Source organism: Falco cherrug, unplaced genomic scaffold, assembly GCF_023634085.1.
Source record: "Falco cherrug isolate bFalChe1 unplaced genomic scaffold, bFalChe1.pri scaffold_44, whole genome shotgun sequence".
Taxonomy (NCBI): Eukaryota; Metazoa; Chordata; class Aves; order Falconiformes; family Falconidae; genus Falco; species Falco cherrug.
The window spans coordinates 2,582-26,863 of NW_026599484.1; the positions used below are offsets into that span (position 1 = coordinate 2,582).

The 24,282-nt window shown below is 51.9% G+C and overlaps 2 protein-coding genes across 2 annotated transcripts; both read right to left on the reverse strand.

Annotated features, from left to right (window-relative positions):
- Positions 1-244: 244 nt before the first annotated feature.
- On the reverse strand, positions 245-1,320 carry LOC129735179 (T-cell activation Rho GTPase-activating protein-like; the record flags this gene model as incomplete). The annotated part of the gene is made up of 4 exons (XM_055700537.1): positions 1,171-1,320; positions 784-945; positions 590-699; positions 245-380 (listed from the first exon to the last, which is right to left on the reverse strand). Coding segments are annotated over exons 1-4 (558 nt in total), but the record flags the coding sequence as incomplete, so codon positions are not given.
- A 1,999-nt stretch (positions 1,321-3,319) lies between these two features.
- On the reverse strand, positions 3,320-23,350 carry LOC129735166 (T-cell activation Rho GTPase-activating protein-like). The gene is made up of 6 exons (XM_055700526.1): positions 23,201-23,350; positions 22,814-22,975; positions 22,620-22,729; positions 22,275-22,410; positions 5,013-5,071; positions 3,320-3,443 (listed from the first exon to the last, which is right to left on the reverse strand). Exons 1-6 carry the CDS (start codon positions 23,348-23,350, stop codon positions 3,320-3,322), a joined length of 741 nt encoding a protein of 246 aa, XP_055556501.1.
- Between the last annotated feature and the right edge of the window lie 932 nt (positions 23,351-24,282).

Below are 24,282 nucleotides of genomic sequence, written 5' to 3' on the forward strand. Positions count from 1 at the left end.
GACATGTCAAGCAGCCTTTCCCACTGCTGACCCTTTGTCTGCGCAGGTGGCTGCGGCTGGGGGTTGCTCTTCCAGGCACCCAGCCCACCAGCCCTGGCTCAAGGGAGGAGGCAGCCAGGGACCTCTCAACAGCCAAGCTCCGATGGGCCGGGAAGGCAGCAGCCGGCTGCTGGGTAGGGCGTACCTTCTCGGTCACTGCCAGCATGGCCTGCAGCGGGAGCAGGTCCTCGTTGGGTGGGCTCAGCAGGTTGGGCCCGATGCAGATGGCCAGGTTGCTGCAGCTCATTCTGCTGGTGGCTGCGTTGTGGCCGATGTGCTGCAGCAGGGCCATCAGCCGCTTCAGGAGGAGGAGATTGGCCACAGGCAACTTGTCAGCCACCCTGAGGGAAGAGGAAGACAAGGCTGATGAAGCAGAGGGTGCCCACAGCCGTCCCTGCAGCTGGCCCCAGGCGGGTGGGAGCCAGCAGCCGTGTTGCACAGCTTTGCAGCTGCCCGAAAAGACAGCTTTCTGAGGAACCCATGCCTTTGCAGGCAGGTCCCAGAACTCTCCCGGTCCCTGCTCAACAGGCCGGCGGCTGCCCACACTTACGCTTTCAGCTCCTCCACCTTGGCCTGCTTGCTGGCCCTCTCCATGGCTGCCATCCAGTCCTCGTAGAGGTCGATGACGAGGAGCTTGGTGGGGATGCTTCGCAGGAATTCCTGCAATGCCAAGGGCTGCAGGTGAGCCTTTGAACGCTGCAGGCCAGCCAGGAGCTCCTCCAGCTGCAGCTCAGAAGCGCTCACCTTCAAGATGACGGCCAGCAGCAGTGCAGGCTGGCTTCCCACATCGACTTCCGTGCCGCGGTCCAGGGCCTCGCGTAGCTGCCGAAGTTCTGTGCCGCCGGCAGCTCTGCGGAATATCCCCTCCGTCGTCGGTCCTTCCTGGTGCAGGACAGCCAGCAGCTCCTGCAAGAGATGCAGGACAGTGGCTTGGCTGAGGAGCTGCCCTGCAGCAGCGGTGGCCATGGCCAGCGCTCTTCCCCAGGCTGGGCTCTGTCCTCCTGCAAAGGGGCTGGGAGCAGAGAAGCGTGAGCCATGGGCAGAGAGCCCAATTCCCCAGTACCTGGAGCCAGGGGACGCTGCCTGTGGACTGAGTGGGGGGCTGGGGACCCCGTGTCCAGGCTGGCTTACCTGGATGGGCCGGGGCAGCGTGTTGTCCTCCCCACAGAGGGCTGCCAGGGGCTGCCCAAAGAGCGCCCTGCTGCAGCCGGAGCCCGCCTGCCCTGGTGCCTGGGCAGCGGCCGGGGTGCGCCGTAGAGCAAAGGGCCAGGGCAGCCCCATCCTCCTCCTGCTGCTGCTGCTGCTCCCTCCTGCTGCAAAGGAAAACAGATTAAGACGCCATCAACGGAGAGCCCCAGGCCAGCGGTCCCAGAGCCTGCCCTGCCCTGCTCTGTCCTGCCCGCAGCGCGATGCTGTGTAGTGCGGCAGGACAGGCAGGGAGCCAGCAGCTGGAACCGTGGCTTTGGCCCAGCAGCTGTGGCTTGGAGGCTGCCGAGAGCTGGTGTGCCACCAGGACAGCCTGTCCCAGCCCTTGCCCTGCCCTCCTGCAAGCTGTGGGCAGCCGCAGAGGCTCTGTGTCCTGCAGAAGCTCATGCAGCGGCCGCTCTCCAGCAGGTGTCCTTGCTAGTCCAGGTGCTGTCCTCCCGTGCGGTGCCCAACCTGCATGGCGACACTCAGGGGACAAGTGAGCACAGTTCAATCCACTGCAGGAGGCTGCCTTTCTTTCCCAAACTCACCTGGCTCGTGGCAAAGTCCCCCTGCGTTTGCAGATGGGGCCGTCGCAGGCCCTTGCTTGGGATGAGCCTGCAAGAACCAAGAATCGGGCTGCGCTTGGAGAGCAGCCCCGCAGCAGAAAGGGCCAGCGGCGAGTTGCCCCCCGGCACCAGCAGCCTGAGCATGGCAGAGCTGGGACCCTCTGGCCTCCCAGGCTCTCTGCCCCGTGCGGCAGGTTTCGTCCCAGCTCCGCCAGCCAGCCAGTACGTACCAGCGTTCCTGGTGTCTCCCCAACCCCCTCTGCTGCGGAGTGGTACTGTGGGAACCCCCGCCCTCCTGCACATGGTCACCCCACTGGCTGCACATCCCAGCACAGCCAGAGATGGGTGCAAGGCAGCCATTCTCACCTCTGCCTGTGCCTCCATCAGCCTCTCCAGGCTCCTGGCGCGCACTGTCCTCCACTGGGCGGGAGAGAAGGAGGGGAAGAAGGTGAGCAGCCATGGGTCTGCTGCTCGGCTGCAGGAGCAGTGCTTGGGGACAGGGCCCAGAGCAGAGAGACACTCACGGCGTGGCGGCGGCTCAGCTCCTTCTCCAGGAGCTTGATGGATGTTAGGCGGGTGACGCGGGCTCCCGTGCGTCCTTCTGGTGTCCTGTGCACCGGGAAGGGAGAGGGAGAGAGCTGGGTGAGCCCCAAGCCGTCTCTTGTCTCTTGTCAGGCAGCTGTGCGTGAGAGCTGCCTGCAGCCCCAGGGGCACCTTCCCCAGCTGGGGGCTGTGTTCCCCCGTGGGCCCAGCTTCTCCTGGAGCACCCCCCCCCCCGTCTTACCCCAGCAGCGTGGCCACCCACAGCTCCTTCAGTGCCTGGGAGCTGCAGAAAGAGAGGAGAGACAGCGTCAGGCCCTGCTGCCCCCAGCCCTGGGCAAAGGTGGGGGCCTGCACAGCCCTGCCCCGTGGGGCAGGACAGAGGCGCTGTCAAAGCCCTGGGTTGCTCTGTCCTGCCTGAGCAGCTGTATTTGCCCTTCCCTTCTGGGGGCCAAAAGGTGACGAGGGGATGCAGGATGGGGAAGCATCCCCCATCCCTCCCTCCCTGCCACCGAGCTGCCTGCTCCCTGCCCAGGCTCTGCACGCAAGGCAGAGGCCAGTCTTCACGGGATGGCGTGGGCACGGCTGGGAAGCTCTCCTGCCCGACCACGACTCACCCAAAAGTGGCAATGCAGGAGCCGGTGGGCCAGGCGAGGATGACAGAGGTGCTGTCCTCATCGGTGCCTTGCTCCTCCTCCTCCTGTCCCTCCTGCCCCGCAGCCTCCTTCCCGCTGCTGAGCACCCACAGCTGGTCCAGGGCCAGGCAGAGCTGTGGGCGCAGGCTGGTGCCATGTCTGCAGAGAGCAGAAGCCGGCCCTGAGCTGGAGGGGGGCTCCTTGGGCTGGGTCCCCACGCGCAGAGCCCTGTCCCCCACCTGCCCTTGGGACGGACGTTGGTGCCTCCAGCACCGAGGGGCCGGGGCCTGGGGCTGGTGCCAGGGTGTCCCTGGGCCGGGGCTGGGGGGAAGGATCTGGGCTCTGAGGGTCTTACCGCAACTTGGCGACCACCAGTTCCTTGTGGAGGAGGAGCAGGCGCCTCTCGCTCCTCTTGCGGCCCCGGGTCAGCCGCACGTCTGCGCTCAGCACCGGCTCGGCGTCGCTGAGAGCCTCCCTGCAGAGCAGAGAGCGGCGGGCATGAGCAACGTCAGTGCTGCGTGGCCCAGCTGTGCCCGCGTGTCCCCGAGCCCTGGGGGAGCCCACCTGGAGCTGCAGCAGCAGCTGGCCTGGCCCATCCTGCCCGGGAGAGGAGGGCCCTGGCCGTGCAGCGAGGAGGGGGCCCAGCCGGCGACGGGGAGGCTGGGAAGCGGGGTGCTGGTGCTGTGGCAGCGCTGCTGGGCCAGAGGCTGCCTCCTGCCAGCGCCGCTGCGTGCCAGCACAGCTCTGCCCTGCTGCCTGTGGTGGCCGTGGGCTCCCCGTGACCAACGGTCTGAGCCCAACGGAAAGTGGGCGGGGCCTGCGGGGGCGGGGCTGGGGCCCTCTCCAGTATGGCCGGCCCTGCCTTGCCCGGGGGAGCCCCGAGCAGGACAGGGCAGGGGGCAAGGGCCACCTCCCTGCGCCTGCGGCCAGCGCTTTCACCTGGCTTTTTGACAGGGTCCCGCTCAATAAAAGAAGCTGTTTTTCCTAGAGATGACCATTGTGGCTAGAGGCAGACTCCTCTTGGTGGAGGCCGGCCTAGCCGTTGGAAGGCCTCTGGCACACAGGCCGTGCTAGGCCTCAGGCCCCAAGGCGCTGGAATTGGAGCAGGCCCACCGGGAGGAAAAACTTCCATTTTTACCAAAAGACGGGGGGACTAGCAGCAGTAAAGAGCCGCTCGGGTCCTGCCAGGCGCCACAGGGAAATGAAAGGTGTGGTGAGCTTCGGCAGGAATTGTGGTGCCCCTGGAGCACCACCCTTGCTTGGGAAGGCTTTATCCCACCTGGGTGTTAAGGCTTCACCCTTGGCGATCAGGGCTGGATGAGCACCACCCAGGAGCCCCTGCCCTGTTAGCCATGACCTTCACCCAGCCGGTGGCCAACACGGCCAGGGGCGAGTTTGTGGGGTAGGCCATGACCATGGCAAAGAAGGGACCCGTAGCCAGCTTTTGATTGCCCGTGGCTGGTTTCACTGTTGACCCTAAGCAATGCCTTGCTTCAAATAGAAGCGATGCAGAGAGTTACACACCCGCCCTTTTCAGGAAAAATGCAGGACATCAGAGACATGTAGCAAGTTCTCTGCTGGCTGTTGTACACTGCAGCAAGAAGCAGCGTGGGTCCAGTGGCTAATGCTGGAAGGGGAATTCAGCACTTCTGGGAAAGGGATATAAAGGCACTCTTGTGGGCCAGGCTGGGATTGGGGAGGCTGGGTGGGTGTCTGGGGTCCCAGCTTTCCTGCAGTGCTGACTGTGTGCCTGCTGCTTGCTCTTCCCTGCAACGCCGGTTGCATCCACCTGCTGGGGCTGTGCTTGGGAAGGGCACCGGGGGTGAGCAAGCCCATGGGAGAGGGCTGGGGGGAAGCTCTTCTCCAGAGATCTACCAGAAACTGTCCAGAGCATCCGAGAGGATGCTCTGTGTGACAAGGGAAGGTGCCCGTTGGTCCAATGTATGGAGCCTGCAGGGCTCCCATCAGGGTCCTTTGACCTACCCGTCCTCCAGCCAGCAATCCAGGTGCCCCTGGGGGGTCCCATGTTGGTCTCCTGAGGTACCCTTTAGCCCCGGTGAAGGTGTCATGCCTCAGTGTGTGCTTGCAGGGCATGTTTCCTTCCTGCTGACAAGGGCGGAATTGCAGTTAAATGCCCCTGGGCGATCCCGAGCCAAAAGCAGATTTTTTTCTATGGGCCACACTGCTTTGCAGTCCATGTGTGTGGTTCAGCTCCTGCATGGGAGCTGAGGACACGAGGTGACCTAGCTCTGAAGCTGGCCACTCTTGCTCCAGGCAACTCCAGTTGCTTGCGTTTTCCTTCAGCTTCCCCAGCCTGATGATCTCCACTGTCACCTCCTCCCTGTCCTACAAGAAGTATCCCTCTCCAGGCCATTAGGACAGTGGCACAGCACTCAGAATCCAGATCACTGGTAGAGAAGTAGGACAGAGGAAAAGAGAAGTTCTCCTTTGAAAGAAATCCTTGTTTGTCCTCCTTTAGCTACCAGTGGATGAAAAATACGGGGACAGAATTTCAGGCCAGCCACAGCACTGGCTTTCAAGCCTGAGCTTGTAATGTCATGGCTGTTCTGGAATGTGGTACAGTGAAATGAGAGATAGAAATGGCAAATTTTCCCCCCCAGAGCGGTCAAATGCTGGCAGAGGTTGTCCAAGGAGGGTGTGCAGCCTCTGTCCTTGGAGATCTTCAAAGGCCAAGGGCACACATTTCTCTGCGACCTGCTCTAGGTGAGCGTGATGGAGCAGAGGGCTTGGCCCAGAGGACCTCCACGGGTCCCTTCCAACCCCACCCTCCCGTGTGGCTCTGTGCTTTGCTTTTGCCCTGGCGGAGATCTTCAGGGACTTTGCGTTCCATTTTGTGTTGCCTTAGGGCTACAGTGTGCTGTGGTTTGGGGGCAACAAGGTTATGGTGTGCCAGAGGTCAGGCGAGTTAGTGTCAAAGTGTGTTATTGTTATGGACAGAACCTGTGTTTGTTGGCCCTGTGTTCCTGGGGTTATGGCATTTTTATCATGTGTTCTGTGTGGTGATATTTTTTTTTGTGTGGAGAGTGCCTTTTTTCAGCTATTTTGCCTTTGTAGGGTTTGCATGGGGGCCTCTGGTTTGTGTACCAAGTTTCTTCTGGTTGTTTTTCTGCTGTGCTGGTGGACGGTGGTGTTTTTTTCTGTCTTGAAACCATCGTTACAGGCCTAGTATATCTCCTGCAGGTCAGGCAGTGTCACTTCTGGTGTGGTCTGACTCATTTCTGGTGAGTTGGTAGGTAGGTATGGAGGACTTGTGGTCCCTCCATGGAGGATGACTGCTAGAGGACTAAGAGGCAGATCTGTGGAGGGGTGAGAGGACTGCTGGCCCATAAGTAGTGACTGTCAGAGGACTAAGTGTACTTGAATTTACGTGGGCTTCCAAATTCATGGTTGTTTCTCCTGCCTTGCGGAAGAGCCATGGGAAGTCACCAGCCACACGGAAGGATAAAGGGTTTCCCACGGCTACGTGGCTTTTTGGGTTTTGCTTTTGAATAAGAAAGTCCTGTCTCTACATGAGTAGAACTATAAACGGTCAATTTTGCCAACTTTAGAAAGCAGGGAGCAGCACTTTTCTGCTGTGCCTCACATGGCGGCCAGGGCACGGTGAGAAACAGCAAGTGAGTTTCTTCCTGGAACCTTCTCCAGGGGAGCAGTGCTGCACTTGTCAAGGTGAGGGGTTTTTTGGCTCTATACGATTGCAAATGTGAGGGGTTCATTTTCAGAACACAGCTATTAGGGAGCAGAACATTTGTGCTGTGCCTCACATGGCTGCAAGGACAGAGTGAGAAACAGCAAGAAAATTCCTTCCTGGCACCTGCTCCAGGGGAACAGTGCTGCCCTTTCCCAAGATGTATTTTTTTTTGGCTCTTAAGGTCTGCAGCTCTGAAGGGTCAATTTTGCTCACCACAGAAAGCAGGGAGCAGAACTTTTGTGCTGTGCTGTTCCTCACATGGGTGCCAGGGCAGGGTGAGAAACAGCAAGAGGATTCCTTCCTGGCCCCTTCTCCAGGGGAGCAGTGCTGCCCTTTCACAAAGTGAGCACTGGTTCTGCATGAGTGCAAAATGTTTGGGTCAAATTTCTCACCACAGGAAGTAGGGAGGTGAACTTTTGTGCTGTGCCTCACATGGCTGCCAGGGCAGGGTGAGAACAGCAAGAGAATTCCTTCCTGGAACCTTCTTTATGGGAGGAGTGCTGTACTTTGCCAAAGGGACTTTTTTTGGATCTTAACGACTGCACCGCTGAGGGATTAATTTTTGCTCACCACGGAAAGCAGGGAGCAGCACTTTTGTGCTGTGCCTGACATGGCTGCCAGGGCAGGGTGAGAAGCAGCAAGAGAATTCCTTCCTGCCACCTTCTCCAGGGGAGCAGTGCTGCAGTTTGCCAAGGTGAGGTTTTTGGGCTCTGCGCAATTTCAAAGGTGAGGGGTCCATTTTCTGACCACAGAAAGCAGGGAGCAGAACATTTGTGCTGTGCCTGACATGGCTGCCAGGGCAGGGTGAGAAGCAGCAAGAGAATTCCTTCCTGCCACCTTCTCCAGGGGAGCAGGGCTGCACTTTGTCAAGGTGAGTTTTTTGGGCTGTGCATTATTGCCAGTGTAAAGGTGTCCAGTTTCTCCCCACAGAGAGCAGGGTGCACAACTTCTCTGCTGTGCCTGACGTGGCTGCAAGGACATGGTGAGAAGTAGCAATAAAATTCCTTCTGGAACCCTCTCCAGGGGAGCAGCCCTGCACTTCCCCAGGCCATGTTTTTTGGTTCATGGTTTCCCAGGCCATGAGTTCAAAAGTGCTGTGTCAATTTTCTCACCAGAGAAAGCAGGGAGCAGAACTCTTGTGCTGTGCCTCACATGGCTACCATGCACGGTGGGAAGCAGCAAGAGAATTCCTTCCTGGTACCTTCTCCAGGGGAATTTCCCAGCTCCCGAGGGACTCCTGGCACTGGCTGCAAGGGGGCTCCCAGCCGAAGGGTGGGCCTGGGTGTTGTTGGGGTGTTAATTGGTGATGTCTCCTTTCCTTAGTCACGTTAACACTTTGGGATAACAAATGGATGCTTCGCTCCTGTTGCTCTTTTATCATATCGCTCACAGTAACTGCCACTGGTTCCTTTTATCATATTGCATGCTATTTTCTTTTATTGCAATATAAGAAACTGCATTTGATATATTCCATTATGTGATATACTTGATAGATTTGATTATATTTGATGTGGAGTTCAGCTTTGCTGTCTATCCAGTCAGCCAGCAAAACAGAATTTGATGTAGTCGGCAGCATACGAAGTAAAACTCTCTCTATTTAGGAAAAAAAAAAAAATGTTCCTCGACTTGCTGTTGTCAGGTGGGAACCATTGCCTTATGGTGTTTGGGCCAGAGTGGTCTGGTGGTGCTGGGCAGTTGGGCCATGCCAGGGACAGAGGTTGTGGTGTCTGGCGGGACGTTTGATGCCACTGTATAGATTCCACTGTGTATACGTTTATGTCCAGGGATTCTGTTAAGGGAAGGCTGCTGGCTCGGCAAAGGGACAAGATGTCTGAGCTCCCCGGTTACCACGCTCTGATTTGCTGTGTAGCTCTACGTTAAACACACCTGCGCACAAAGGTTAGGCCAAGCTGACTCTCTAAAGCTGTTAGAAGTGACGAATTAAGGGACCTCTCATGCAGGGAGTCAGCCTTGAGAAGGATGGGGAACAAAGAATGGATGGGGAAAAGATCGGCGTTCTCTTCAGTGATGCAGAAAGAGCCTCTGGGTGAGGACGTTGTGGTCGCAGGAGGAGACAAGCCGATAAGAGTGCTGCGATCCGCAGAATGTTGGTTGGAATTCGGACAAAGGTAATTGTTGTGGGGGGAGATTGTGACCTCTGACTCAGATAGCCCCCCGAGAGAGGGCAAGGCCCCGCTTGGGGAGCACGGGGAGCTAGTAAAAAACCTCAGCAGTGCTGTCTGAGTGTGTGTGCTCGTTTGCATTAAAGCAAGCAACTTGTAACCCATCCCGTGCCTGACTGAAAATGCATGTGTAATGCTCTATGAGTGTGCAAGTGCTCTGCTGTCCATAGTGCGTACCCTCGAGGAACTGGGTGAGCACGCTCAGAGGAAACATTCCCCCGTGCTCCCAGCACTGCCATAAAGAATGCCGGCCTTCTGAAACTTGCAAGCAAGTCTTAGAGGGTTTTTCTCCCTGACCGACTTTATGGTATCATTCCCACCATACTGGAGAAAGCAAATCTTTTTCTGTTTGGTGGTGAAAGCAGCTTGGGGAGCGTCACTGAAGTGCAGCACTTTTTTAACCTCAGGTCTAAAGTGCCACCGGTCCTACCGTGGAATACATCCTTCCTCAGGCTTTCAGCAAACGGAAAGGATGCAACAAACCCACCCCACTAAGACGTCCTGCGCTTTTTTTATCTTCCCTGGAAGGTGGGCACATGACCCTGTTGGGCCATCTGTGCCACCTGCCTGGGAGCCAAGATGGTGCCTTTGCATTTCAGGCTAAGCACTTACCTTCTTTTTTTTCCTTTTCAGCGACTTTAGAGCCACCCTTAGGGAGGCTGGTTAAGCTGGTTTATGTACAGCTGGTCACCAGTGGAGGGAAACGGTAAGCTCCGCTATTGCCTCTGGTGTTTACTTGTTACCTTGTCGCTCGTTTGAGTGATCTTACCGTGCCCGGGCAAGCAGAAGCTATCACGCCACTTTAGGCCTTGGTCTAATAGTCATGCAAAGCAATACTGAAAGTCATTCTGAGATCTGGAACAGGCCCCAATGTGCATTTTATAAAAGTGCATCTTGGCTGCTCTTTATTTTGCATGGGTTTTTTTCCCGTTTCTCCAGACTGTTGAAGCTCTGAAAGGCGCCAGTGAGCTGCTCTCCCTCAGTTTGCTCCTTTGCCTTTGGGGAGTGCGGTTCATGTTTTCTTCATGGCTTTGCAGAGGAGAAAATCCATGAATACACCACCTTGCTTTTTTCACCTAAGCTAATTTCAGAAACTGCCTCCTTTAACTTAGACATGAAACTCTTCTTAACCTCTTTGTGCACTTGTAGAAAAGCAGGGTGGGGTGGGGGTTGGGGGGTGGGGGTGTCTTCAGGAAGTGCCCGCAAAAGAGCCTGTGGGAGACCCTGTCCCTTGACTCACATGTGGGGTAGTGAAGAGCCTGAGAAAGTCATGGGTGTTTTGGTGTTCACCAAAGCAGGTTTTCGGTTTGGTTTTTTTTTTTCTTATTGTCTTGTTATCTTATGTAGCTTATGCCACCAGGTAGTGACAGCCCGGGGGTGACAGGAGGGGACAGCAGGCAATGGCAGCCTGGAGGGTGACAGGAGGGGACAGTAGGTGGGGACAGGCCTGGGGGGGGGGGTACAGGAGAGGACAGCTGTTGGGGACAGCCTGGGGGGTGACAGGAGGGGAGAGCAGGTATTGAAAGCCTGGCGGTGACAGGACCTCAGGCGCCAGATCAGGCCGCGAGAGGCTGAAGGCGACTCACTGCGACCTGCAGGTCACCAACGCCTAGACCATGGAAGGCGCGTGGGGGCGGCGGGCGCGGGATGCGGGGACCGGCCGGCTGGCGGTGGCGCAGGTGGCCAGTGAGGCGATTGGGCCGCGGCCGGCAGCGGTGACTCGTGCTGGGGCCTCAGAGCTGCTCTTCCGTGGTTGTGCGCTGGCAGCTGGCGTGAGGGCTGTGTGCGCAGCCAGGCACAGCAGCGTACGGGGTCGATGTGCGGCACCGCGCGTGGAAGAGGTTTGGTTTCTGGGAACCCTTCTAGGTAAAACGATAAGGAAATGTGGGACAATGCCTTGTAATCACAAACCTGCCAGATTTCTTTGAAACCCGGCAGAGAAGGCTGAACGTGATAGAAAAGGAGTGGATGGCTAATTGGAAGGGGAAAAAAGTGGGTTTGGTGACTGAAATTTGTCTTCAACTACTTTTACTCCACCGCATTGCCAAAGTGGCGCTTGGCTGCTGCAGAAACTGCTCAGTAGCAACGTTTTGGATCAAGAGTGTATCTGTGAGTGAGAATCTATGCAGACCCTGGAAAGCCATCTTGTAGACGGGTGTTCTGTCTCAAGTATACTTGGCATTTCTTGCTAATACAGCTTCTTTGCTACACCAAAGACATTTTCATTCAGATGTTATTGAGCATCATTTCTTCGTTTCTTTCAAACGGTGCATTTTTTTCCTGGTACTGCGTGTTAAACGGTGTCAGGGCAATACTGAAGTTTTATGGCAGATCACTTATGGTGAATATACCTAGAAATGTTCTTCGAGAAGCCCTAAGTTCTTTTGAATCTCAGAAATGGTGCTTGATTCTCAGAGACGGTAATGGTTTCGTATTACTTAGCGTGCTGTTTCAGTTTGGTAATCTACCATCTGGCAAAGCTTGCATGTGATTAAAGACTTTGGGATATGACAGAAATAAAAAGACTTGGAAACCGTTGCCATTCCTTAAACATTCAAATTTTATCGGGTGTTTTGTTTTGGTTTTTTTCTTTTTTTTTTCCTGTGGTTCTGTGACATTCTCACAACAGTCTTTTCTTTACAATGTGTACTCATAGGTTTTTTCCCTCTTCCTGTTTGATGTATTAAAACTTAAACAGAATAACATGTCTGCTGCGGTAACTGTAACTTTGGCCCTAGCCTTTCAAGTGGTTGGACCTAAGCACGCTGTTTACCTGCAGATAGGTAAAGTATGTTCAGGAGAGTATCTGTGAGGAGACTTAACAGCACGGTGTTAGGGGTCTTGGGGGTGTTACGGGATCGCGTGTCATACGGCGGTAGAGATAGACATGCAGGTAGAGGCAGATGTACAGGTTGTGACACAGATACTTAGTGGAACTTCTGTAAGGGTGTCTTCCCTGTGAAAAGGCAAAAATCCCCCAGTGGTTGTCAGAGCAAAGCTAAGGAATACATTTCAGTGTCATACACATGTATGCGAGATTTTGGGGTTTTACACATAACCGTGAATTTCCGTTTTTATTGAACAGCCTCTACGTGCTTAAAGTCACCTTCAGAAGATGAAGGAAAGAACTCGGCCAGGATGTTCTGCCTAAAGGGGGTTCTCGGAGATCTTCCCTGTGGAGATACGGTCGTGGGTTTTATAACTTGGTGCAGGAGTCCTGACTAAATGGTGACGTGATCTTGGAAAGACCCTTCAGTGAACCTTGAGTGAAGATGGCCAACTTGTTCAGATTTTTCGGGGCCGCGTGATCACGGAAATCTCTTAATAGCAGCAACGCTAATAGAAGCTTAAAGTAAACAGGATTTTAAACATCACTGGGGGAAAAAAAAAGAAAGAGATGGTGGACTCTCTTTGAAGATGGTGGGAAGGCAAAATGGATGGTTGGGATGTGTTTGAAAAGGTGGGAGGCAGGGTGGGGGTGTCCTCTTCCGTGCTCGCTGTTATAGAGACATGTTCTAGGGTTTTGTAAGCTAACAGGAGCAAAAGCAATGTAAGTGAGATCAGGAAAGAACCTCATGCTTTAGCAGACTCTGCTTTAGTGACTTTAGAGACCATTTTGCTGTTGGCATTGAAACGATTCCAAAAAAATGGAAAAGATTTTGCTGCTTGTGTTTGACTATCAGACCTGAAGATTTCTGGAAAGGTAACCTGAGACGATAAAAGCATGACGCTGTGTGTAAAATGTTGGGTTTGTATCTGTAAAGGGATTCCCTGAAGTGCTACGTCACGACATGTCAATATCACTCTTACAAACTGACTGATGCTTTCTCTGTATTGATGTTGTTTCCAGAATACACAGATGATAATGCCCTGATTCCGGGGAACTCATCGGTAACTGTTAGGGGAGTCCCCGTCAGAGGAGTTAAAGCTACCGGCAAAACAGACCTTGGGTAAGTAGCCATAACACGTTGTGTTCTTTGGGAGGGGTTTCAGTGCGTTCACCTTCTTTGTGGCGGTTAGTTTACGGAGGCATTCAGGTTGTATCTTTCTTGTTAAAGCTGCTGTTAAATTGTGTTGTGACAGGGCAGATTTGAAGGTGTCTGTCCCAAAGCAGACTTAGATTTTTCAGCCTGCTGGGACGTGGCATTCAAGCTCCAACAGTGGTAACTGTTCAGACGTTTGAATTGGGTTTGTTCTTGGGCTTGGTTTTTCTGAGAGTCAAGTTCTCCATCCTGTTTCTCTATGCAGAGAGATTCCTTATTGTATGCTTTTGCTTTTAGTGCTTTTAGAGTAAACGGAGAGACACATTGCAGTGTGAACCGGTGATTTGTTCCCATCTGCCAGCAGTCCGAGTCTCCGTGTTTGACTGCTTCCTTTGTCTGGGGGAGGGGGGCAGGGTATTCTTACACCCCAAAGGGGGGTGTGTGTGTGTGGGCTGCATGCTGTCTCCAGAGGAAGGACTGAGAGTGGCCAGCTGGCAAACCATGCAAACAAGAAGTTTCATTCTTAAGTGCTTCCTATTAGATTCCTAAAGACAATGTCTATGTCGGGCAAGAGAAAAAGAACAACATCCTAAAGCGTATTGCCTTTTGTGCCAGGACGGTGAAGGAACAGTTGATCTTTTCCAAACCTGAAGCTCAGAAAGCAGTTGAGCACATTCCCAAATGTTAGTAGTTACCTTTCTAAGTTTGTTTTCAGCCTAAGCTGCTCTCTGTGCTCCAGGTATTACTGCTGTATTCCTCAGATTTATGGAGGACAGAGAATCTGATTACAATTGCAGATACTCAAATGTAAGCCTGACTACAGCATTATCGCTGTCATCGATGTATTCGTCCAGTCCAGTTCTGTATCAGCTGCATCAGCATGGTTTGAATGGTCATGTTTTCAAGGCTTCTTCAAGACAGACCTCTCCTCCACCATTAGTAGATGTTATTGACTTGTGGTTTTGCCATGTCTTTCTAATGTTAGTTCTCAATACATAAAGTGTACTGGCGAGTTACAGCGTGTCTCAAACAAACAGTACCGCGTCATCCTAGTACCCATGAAGCATCTGCAAGCAAAACCCCCTGAATTTATGTGGCTCTCCTGTAAGCTTTGGGCATATTACTGCAGTAGGTGTTGCAGTGCTTTCAGGCGCTGCCAAGGCTTTCTGGATGCCACAGCACTGTGCTTCTAAACATGGCCTGGTTTGGGGGGTTAATTTAGATGGGGATGCTTAGTGCTGTCTTGTCAATATCGCCTCGGTTTCTGGTTGGATGGCACCCTCTCCTGGTGTTGGAATGCTGCCCTAAAATGAGAGGCTAGGTGCCCCTAGCATCAAAGATCCAAGAAATACCTGCCCGTGGGGATCAGGGATGTATGCCGCTGCTCTCCTAAAGTTGCAAATGGATCGGGCAGGTTAGCTTTCTCTTCCTTCAGCTGGAAACATTGTGGAAACAACTGGTAGAGTCGTTAGTGTTTGGGAATGATGAACGCATGGTGTCACGGTGGAGAGGCCTTCAGAAATGCGTTAGTCACCTTGTAGTATCTTCCTCAAGGCAAGTGGATGGAGAAACCATGGTGTGGTAATCTAAAGCGTTTCCTCGCACTTCCTCATGTTCAGGAGGTACGTGGCTGTACTTGCGAGCCTGGTGGTGGTGTAGCAGTGGCAGGAAGTATGAGCCTTTCTATTTGTGCAGGACTTGCACCGCAGCCTTTGGGTTGCCTCTGCTCGTGGGACGCTTTGGATGATGTATGAATTGTTTGTTAACTGATGGACGGTTGCATGTGTGATTCATGAGTAGCATGCAGGTACAGACCAATGAGTATGTGGAATCTCGGCAAGGGCTTGTGTGCCATAAGTGTTTCCTAAAATATTGTAGCATGTTCAAGATGATCTTAAAGCAAATTCTGGTAATCCAGGCTTTTTTCCTTATTTTTTTAACACAGGCCTCCTCGACCACAGAAAATCCTTGGAACTGCTTTCAGGTGATGTTTCTACTGCTATTGGTAGTCACTTTAGGCTAGAGGATGGTGGGTACCTGAACACAGTGCTTGGGCCTCCACAAAGAAGCACTTTTCTACAGACACCTGTTCTTGTTTTGTCAGGGGAGTGTAGAAACCAAAGTGCTCTATCTGGTACCTGTTTGTGATAGTGGGGCTATACAGATTGCCTGAAGGTGCCTTCATATTTGGATGGCTGACTATTTAAGAACAGAAAAGTGTAGCACAGTCTTCATCGTTTTGAGACTTAGAGAGAAGAAAGAAAATATGTGAGGACTTCTTCTTGCACTGCTGTATTCTGTATCTTAGAGTAATTGGGGACAAAGAAGGAATGGGATTTGGGGTTTTATTTCAGTTGCACTGAATGTACCAGGAGAGCACACTTTATGTATAGAAATAAATTTCCATATTCATAAGACTATCGGAACACAGTGTTTTGGTGCTCAGGTTTTATAAACTGTTTTCACGGCTTTATGTTGGTTACGAGTGCTTTATTTTAAGTTCTGATCATCTTTCTTTCTTCTTCTAGAAGTCAAACTGAGCCAGCGAGTAGAACATCAAAAGAGGTATGTAAAAACACAAGCTGAAACTTTTTTCTGCATGCTGCACCTAAGCCTAAGAAATGTAGCCTTGTACTAATTCTTTTATATATATAAAATATAAATGTTTTATATATAATATTTGTAATATATATATAAAAACATACTTTCCAGTGAAACACAGTGTATGCTGTAAATCCAATGTATTTGATTCAGCATAGTGAAAACTGAGCAATGCCAACTTTTGCACGGTGCTAATGTGAGCAGTGGTATTTGTGCCTAGTAACGCATTGCATTTCGTACTGAATAGGCTAGAACATTTCTTGTATGACTGTGTGTTGTACAGATAATGTGGGCTCATTTTTAGAGTTTGCAGGTTCAAGGTTTGCACCACTGAACTTGGTGCCACCCTTCAGTACACCACCACTTTGAATTTACATTTGGAAAAGGGGCAGCATTTTTCTTCAGTTCAGAAAACACTGTCGTTCTGCTGCTAAGACATGAATAAGTAACGCGAGGAGATACTTGACTAGTGATGGCCTAGATCTCCATTTGGCCCTTGGGTGGAATGCTACGTGCAACAATGCATTTCAAAATAGCCCTCATAGTACAAACATTACTTTGTGGTGGTGTTTGGTTTTCATCTGTAAGTATAACTGCTTTTTCTTCACTCGAATGGTGTGAGGCATTACACGAGCTCTAGGTCACGGGATCTGATCACTTTGTAAGCTCTTAGGATAACTTAACCTAGAAATTCATGAACTTGGGGTCTAATGAAAGTAAATGAAAGACAGCGCAAAAACTATGCTGCGCTCATGAACCGTGCCTGTGTGCATTTAGAAAATGTTGAGCTATTAACTGATTAATTTATAAACTGCACTGGCAATGTTTCCTGTAGAGACACTTCCTTCTCAAATAAACGGAAATATTTTTTTTAGATCCTTTTGAGCTGAAAATGGACAGCTTCCTTAACCCTCCGTCTTTTAAGCAGTTGTGAGCATTTGGCAAGGGTCCCCCTCTGAGGTATCCTGAGCGATAGATTGATCTCAAGAGGGGTTGGTTACTTTAGTTTCTTCCCATTAACAACGTAGGCCTACGTAAAGCTGTTTAAGGTTTGACTTTGTTTTGAACAAATACAAATTCCACTGGCTTGGAGGTGGCTCTTTCAGTGATGCTCAGAGGCTATAGCGCAGGCTTTCATACAGCAGTAGGGGTGAACTCTTGCTATGTTCTGATTGTATGCAGAACTTGAACATGTGTTTAATTTTTCTGAATAGATTGGCGACTCTTCCGCATCTCTTTCTCTGGCCCAGCTTATTAAGGTATGTTTAGATGTACTTTCTTGTGAAATAGTGGTTGTAAACCTTACACTGTGCTCTCTAGCTGGATAACTGCTGTAATATGAGCAAAACATTAATTGTTAATAATTCAGAGTGTTTATCCTAACTTTAAAATGTGCGTATACTTTGATACTATCCTGTAGAGAGTAGTTCCCAGCTTGGGAAGATGGAAGGGGAGCACCTTATTGGCCTCAGTGTGATGCTGCAGTATTACTCATCTGCAAGACACAAAGAAGCAGCACTTCAGAAGCTGTTTACCATTTTTCATACGACCCGTTAATTCTTCATTGGAACCTAACACAATTTTTACAGAAGAATTTAATTGGCTGTAAGTTATGGACATTGCTGGGGCCTTTGCAACAGCCAGAACAGACGTGTTTCTGGAACATGGGCAATAGCATGGCTGTTTTTGAATTTCTAGTCATTACCTAACCCTATGTTAGGTATGACCTAACCCTAAGTCTGAATTTTAAGACATAACCTTAAGACTTAACCCTATGACGTAAGCCTATGCCTTAAGCCTAAGACCTATCTCTAAGACTTAAGACTCAACCTTAAGGTTTAACCCTGAGAGTTAACCCTAACATTAACCCTAAGACTTAACCTTAAGATTTAAACTTGGGACTTAACCTTAAGACTTAAATTTAAAAGTTAATGTTAAGACTTACACCCTAAGGCTTAACATTAAGACTTAAATTTAACACTTAAACTTAAGACTTAAATCCTAAGACTTAACCCTGAGACTTAAACCTCAGACTTACCCTTAATACTTAACCCTAAGACTTAAAATTCAGATTTAACCCTAAGACTCAGTCTATAAGATGTAAACTTAAGACTTAACCTTAAGACTTAAATTTAAGACTTAACCCTAAGACTTCGCCTTAGAACATTAAGACTTAACTCTAGACTTAACCCTAAGACACAATCTTGAGACTTAACCCTAAGACTTAACCTAAAGTTTAACTTTAAAACTTAACCCTAAGACTGAACCCTAAGACTTAACCCTATGACTTAAACTTAAGGCTCAACCTTAAGACTTGACTTTAGGACTTAACCCTCAGAATTAACGCTAAGACTTAACCTTAAGACTTAACCCTAAGTCATAACCCTAAGACTTAAATTTTAAGATTAATTCACCACTCATCCCTCTGACTTAACACTGAGACTTAACCCTAAGACTTAATCTTAAAACTTAATCCTAAGACTTATGCCCAAGACTTAACTCTAAGACTTAACACTAGGAGTTTACTCTAAGACTTAAACTTAAGAATTAAAATTTAGACTTAACTCTAAGTCTCAATACATAAGACGTGAACTTAAGACAACCATAAGACTTAGCCCTAAGACTTAAAATTAAGACTTAAATTTAAGACATAACATTAAGACGTAACCCTAAAACTTAACCCTAAGACTTAAGCTTAAGACTTAAATTTAAGACTTAACCCTGAGACTTAACACAAAGACTTCACCTTAGAACATTAAGACTTAACTCTAGACTTAACCCTAAGACATAATCCTGAGACTTCACCTTAAAACTTAACCCTAAGACTTAACCTATAGTTTAACTTTAAAACTTAACCCTAAGACTGAACCCTAAGAAACAACCTGACGACTTAACCCTGAGACTTAACCTTGAGACTTTACCTTGCGATTTAACCCTGAGGTTTAACCCTGTCTTAATGCTAAGACTTAACTTTAAGACGTACCATTAAGACTTAACCTCAAGACTTAACCCTAAGACTTAACCTTAAAACGTAACCTTAAGATTTACACTAAAAACTTAACCCTATGACTTAAACTTAAGGCTCAACCTTAAGACTTAACTTTAGGACTTAACCCTCAGAATTAACGCTAAGACTTAACCTTAAGACTTAACCCTAAGTCATAACCCTAAGACTTAAATTTTAAGATTAATTCACCACTCATCCCTCTGACTTAACACTGAGACTTAACCCTAAGACTTAATCTTAAAACTTAATCCTAAGACTTATGCCCAAGACTTAACTCTAAGACTTAACTCTAGGAGTTAACTCAAAGACTTAAACTTAAGAATTAAGATGTAGACTTAACTCTAAGGCTCAATACATAAGACTTGAACTTAAGACAACCATAAGGCTTAGCCCTAAGACTTAAAATTAAGACTTAAATTTAAGACATAACATTAAGACATAACCCTAAAACTTAACCCTAAGACTTAAGCTTAAGACTTAAATTTTAAGACTTAACCCTAAGGCTTAACATAAAGACTTCACCTTAAAACTTAACCCTAAGACTGAACCCTAACGTTTAACCCTAAGATATAACCTTAAGACTTAACACTAAGATTGAACCTTAAGAGACAACGTTACGACTTAACCCTGATACTTAACGTTGACACTTTACCTTGAGACTTAACCCTGAGATTTAACCCTAAGACTATTAAGCATTCGCTAAGACTTAACTTTAAGATGTACCATTAAGACTTAACCCCAAGACTTAACCTTAAAGATTTAACCTTAAAACTTAACCTTAAGATTTACACTCATGATTTAACCCTAAGACTTCACCCTAAGACTTAACCTTATGACTTAAACTTAAGGCTCAACCTTAAGACTTAACCCTGAGAATTAAGCCTAAGACATAACCTTAAAACTTGACCCTAAAGTCATAACCCTAAGACTTAAATTTTAAGACTTAACCCAAAGAGTTATCCCTAAGACTTATCCCCAAGACTTAACTCTTAAGGGTTAACCCTAAGACTTAAACTTAAGCATTAAACTTTATAGTTAACCCCAAGACTCAATCCATAAGTCTTAAACTTAAGAGTTAACTTTAAGACTTAACCTTAAGACTTGACCTAAAGACTTAACCTTAACACTTAAATATTAAGACTTAACCCAAAGACTTATCCCTAAGATAAATTTTAAGACTTAACCTGAAGACTTAACCTTAAAACCTAACCCTAAGAATGAAGCCTAAGACTTAACCCTAAGATATAACCTTAAGCCCTAACACTAAGACTGAACCTTAAGACAGGCCCTGGGCCCGAGCCATCTCTGCAGGGATGAGGCCTTCCTCGGCGTCCGTCCCTCAAACCCTCCCTCCGGCCCCCACGATCCGTCCCTAAAACACTTCCCCTCTGGCCCCCAGTCCCTGCTGGCCCTGAAGGCCGGCCACAGCACTTGGTTTCAAGCCTGAGCTGGTCATGTCATGGCTGTTCTGGAATGTGGTACAGTGAAAGAAGAGATTGAAATGGCAAATGTTCCCCCCCAGAGTGGTCCCATGCTGGCAAAGGTTGTCCGAGGAGGTTGTGGGCTCTCTGTCCTTGCAGATCTTCAAAGGCCAAGGGCACACAGTTCTCTGCAACCTGCTCTAGATGAGCGTGCTGGAGCAGAGGGCTTGGCCCAGAGGACCTCCACGGGTCCCTTCCAACCCCACCCTCCTGTGTGGCTCTGTGCTTTGCTTTTCCTCCTAAAGCTCCTCAACTCAGCCCCGATGCCCGCTGGAAAGGGTGCTGGGGCAAGGGATGATCCCAAACTCCTCCCCGAGGGTCCTTCCCAGCACAAGAGCTCCCCACTCCGGAAGACACGATGGCAGACACGGTCAGGAGAGGGAAAAGATTCTTTTATTGTCAACACCAGCTGCGAGGGCCCAGGAGTCACAGCGGTTCAGCCGGTGAAAGTCAGTCAGCACCTGCAACGACAGAGTCAGAAAGCTCTGCTAAGCCCCCAGAGGCAGGAAGAGGCAGGATTTGGTTCCCCCTTCTTTGGAGGACACTGTTTCTGAGGAATTCCTCATGGCCCAGAAGGGAGAGCTCTTGCTGGCCTCCACTAGGGGCCTTCTCCCCAGGGGTGACCTCCCTAGGGAGCTGTGCGTGCGCAGGGATGCTGACAGTGCCCCTGTGCCACGCAGCAGGGCTCGATGGGGAGCCCCTGGGGAGCTGCCGTGGGGCTCATCCCAAACCCTGCTCAGCACCAGCCCTCGCCGGCCCTTGCCAGCCAGCTGGGCTGACTTAGGGCCGTGTTCAGACTCGGGAAAGATGGGCAGCAGCGCCTGGTACGCACCTGGCCTTCCTGACGTGCTGCACCGTCCTGAATTTTCTCAGGTTTGGGCCCGCAAAGTCATTTCCTCTCTTCTCCGTTTTATTTTTGCTGTGCTGTCCCTCTCCTCTGCCCAGATTTCTTTTCTCTTTCTTTGTCTCGAGTTTTCCTTCTCCTGGTGGGATCCTGAAAAACTTTCCACCCCACAGCGTGATGAGAGGGGGAAAGCCCCAAGCCCCTGCAGTGAGCTCTCAGGTCAGGCAAGGGGAGCTCTTCCTACCTGGTTTCCTGGGGCAGGCTGGTCAGTTGTTGCAGGCATGCCGGGGACTCTGCTGTGCCCTCGGGGGTGGCTGGAGGCAAATCTGGAGGTGCCTAAACCAGAAACGTGGGAGGTAACGGGTGGCAAGTAAGGGCCTGGGGTAGTGAGGGCCTGACTGCCAAATTGCCATCTTAGCTCTACAGAGGAGATGCTGGTTTGCATCATGCACATTTTGCACAGTCCAGCCACTGCAGCCTAGACTTGATGAAGCTGCGATGGAATAGGATCTGAGCAAAAGCCCTCTCAAGGTGACAGCTACTCCCTTCTGTCCTTTTGTGGGTGTTTTGTAGGTATGTTTTGTTTGATGAAGCAGATCATACTTCATGAAATGCATTCCAGAAACAGCCTTTCCAGTTTTCCTTAACACGTACCACGCTGGGGGGAGAGGAGGAGCCCCAAAGGCACAAGAGAGCGGCTGCCAGGAGGAGGCCCAGCGGCTGCTTGGCCTCCTGGGAAATTACTGTCCCACTTGAGACATGTTGTCCCAGTGTCTGTGGAGCTGCCGTACCTCTGCCGCTTTGGGCCCTGCCCCTGTGTCTCCCCCAGCTCCTCTGTCGATGTCCAGCAGAGAGGCGTCTGCATCCAGAAAGGCTTCTGCCGGACGCTGGGTGTCTGCTGTGCCTGCAGGGCCACTTTGCTCTTCGCACTGCAGCTCTGGAAAGCAAAAGCACGTGCAGCAGCGCGACTTCTTGGAAGTCAAGAACATCTCAAGCAAAGCCCAGCCAAGCCCTACACCGCTTGTCTCCTCAACGTTGAGGTTTCTGGCATCCCGAGCCCCAGTGTCTGTGACAAGCCTCAGCCCCTCCTCCTACCTGTGCGCCTGTCCATGGGTGCTGGCACCTCCTCGGCTGATGGAGGGGACAGGCCGGCCACCTCCCCCCCAAAGATGTCCCCGCAGTTTTCAATGAGGAACTCCACCAGCACGTTCACCTGCAGACATGAAAGCCTTGGTCTCAAGCCAGGTGCCTGCAGACATGTCAAGCAGCCTTTCCCACTGCTGACCCTTTGTCTGCGCAGGTGGCTGCGGCTGGGGGTTGCTCTTCCAGGCACCCAGCCCACCAGCCCTGGCTCAAGGGAGGAGGCAGCCAGGGACCTCTCAACAGCCAAGCTCCGATGGGCCGGGAAGGCAGCAGCCGGCTGCTGGGTAGGGCGTACCTTCTCGGTCACTGCCAGCATGGCCTGCAGCGGGAGCAGGTCCTCGTTGGGTGGGCTCAGCAGGTTGGGCCCGATGCAGATGGCCAGGTTGCTGCAGCTCATTCTGCTGGTGGCTGCGTTGTGGCCGATGTGCTGCAGCAGGGCCATCAGCCGCTTCAGGAGGAGGAGATTGGCCACAGGCAACTTGTCAGCCACCCTGAGGGAAGAGGAAGACAAGGCTGATGAAGCAGAGGGTGCCCACAGCCGTCCCTGCAGCTGGCCCCAGGCGGGTGGGAGCCAGCAGCCGTGTTGCACAGCTTTGCAGCTGCCCGAAAAGACAGCTTTCTGAGGAACCCATGCCTTTGCAGGCAGGTCCCAGAACTCTCCCGGTCCCTGCTCAACAGGCCGGCGGCTGCCCACACTTACGCTTTCAGCTCCTCCACCTTGGCCTGCTTGCTGGCCCTCTCCATGGCTGCCATCCAGTCCTCGTAGAGGTCGATGACGAGGAGCTTGGTGGGGATGCTTCGCAGGAATTCCTGCAATGCCAAGGGCTGCAGGTGAGCCTTTGAACGCTGCAGGCCAGCCAGGAGCTCCTCCAGCTGCAGCTCAGAAGCGCTCACCTTCAAGATGACGGCCAGCAGCAGTGCAGGCTGGCTTCCCACATCGACTTCCGTGCCGCGGTCCAGGGCCTCGCGTAGCTGCCGAAGTTCTGTGCCGCCGGCAGCTCTGCGGAATATCCCCTCCGTCGTCGGTCCTTCCTGGTGCAGGACAGCCAGCAGCTCCTGCAAGAGATGCAGGACAGTGGCTTGGCTGAGGAGCTGCCCTGCAGCAGCGGTGGCCATGGCCAGCGCTCTTCCCCAGGCTGGGCTCTGTCCTCCTGCAAAGGGGCTGGGAGCAGAGAAGCGTGAGCCATGGGCAGAGAGCCCAATTCCCCAGTACCTGGAGCCAGGGGACGCTGCCTGTGGACTGAGTGGGGGGCTGGGGACCCCGTGTCCAGGCTGGCTTACCTGGATGGGCCGGGGCAGCGTGTTGTCCTCCCCACAGAGGGCTGCCAGGGGCTGCCCAAAGAGCGCCCTGCTGCAGCCGGAGCCCGCCTGCCCTGGTGCCTGGGCAGCGGCCGGGGTGCGCCGTAGAGCAAAGGGCCAGGGCAGCCCCATCCTCCTCCTGCTGCTGCTGCTGCTCCCTCCTGCTGCAAAGGAAAACAGAGTAAGACGCCATCAACGGAGAGCCCCAGGCCAGCGGTCCCAGAGCCTGCCCTGCCCTGCTCTGTCCTGCCCGCAGCGCGATGCTGTGTAGTGCGGCAGGACAGGCAGGGAGCCAGCAGCTGGAACCGTGGCTTTGGCCCAGCAGCTGTGGCTTGGAGGCTGCCGAGAGCTGGTGTGCCACCAGGACAGCCTGTCCCAGCCCTTGCCCTGCCCTCCTGCAAGCTGTGGGCAGCCGCAGAGGCTCTGTGTCCTGCAGAAGCTCATGCAGCGGCCGCTCTCCAGCAGGTGTCCTTGCTAGTCCAGGTGCTGTCCTCCCGTGCGGTGCCCAACCTGCATGGCGACACTCAGGGGACAAGTGAGCACAGTTCAATCCACTGCAGGAGGCTGCCTTTCTTTCCCAAACTCACCTGGCTCGTGGCAAAGTCCCCCTGCGTTTGCAGATGGGGCCGTCGCAGGCCCTTGCTTGGGATGAGCCTGCAAGAACCAAGAATCGGGCTGCGCTTGGAGAGCAGCCCCGCAGCAGAAAGGGCCAGCGGCGAGCTGCCCCCCGGCACCAGCAGCCTGAGCATGGCAGAGCTGGGACCCTCTGGCCTCCCAGGCTCTCTGCCCCGTGCGGCAGGTTTCGTCCCAGCTCCGCCAGCCAGCCAGTACGTACCAGCGTTCCTGGTGTCTCCCCAACCCCCTCTGCTGCGGAGTGGTACTGTGGGAACCCCCGCCCTCCTGCACATGGTCACCCCACTGGCTGCACATCCCAGCACAGCCAGAGATGGGTGCAAGGCAGCCATTCTCACCTCTGCCTGTGCCTCCATCAGCCTCTCCAGGCTCCTGGCGCGCACTGTCCTCCACTGGGCGGGAGAGAAGGAGGGGAAGAAGGTGAGCAGCCA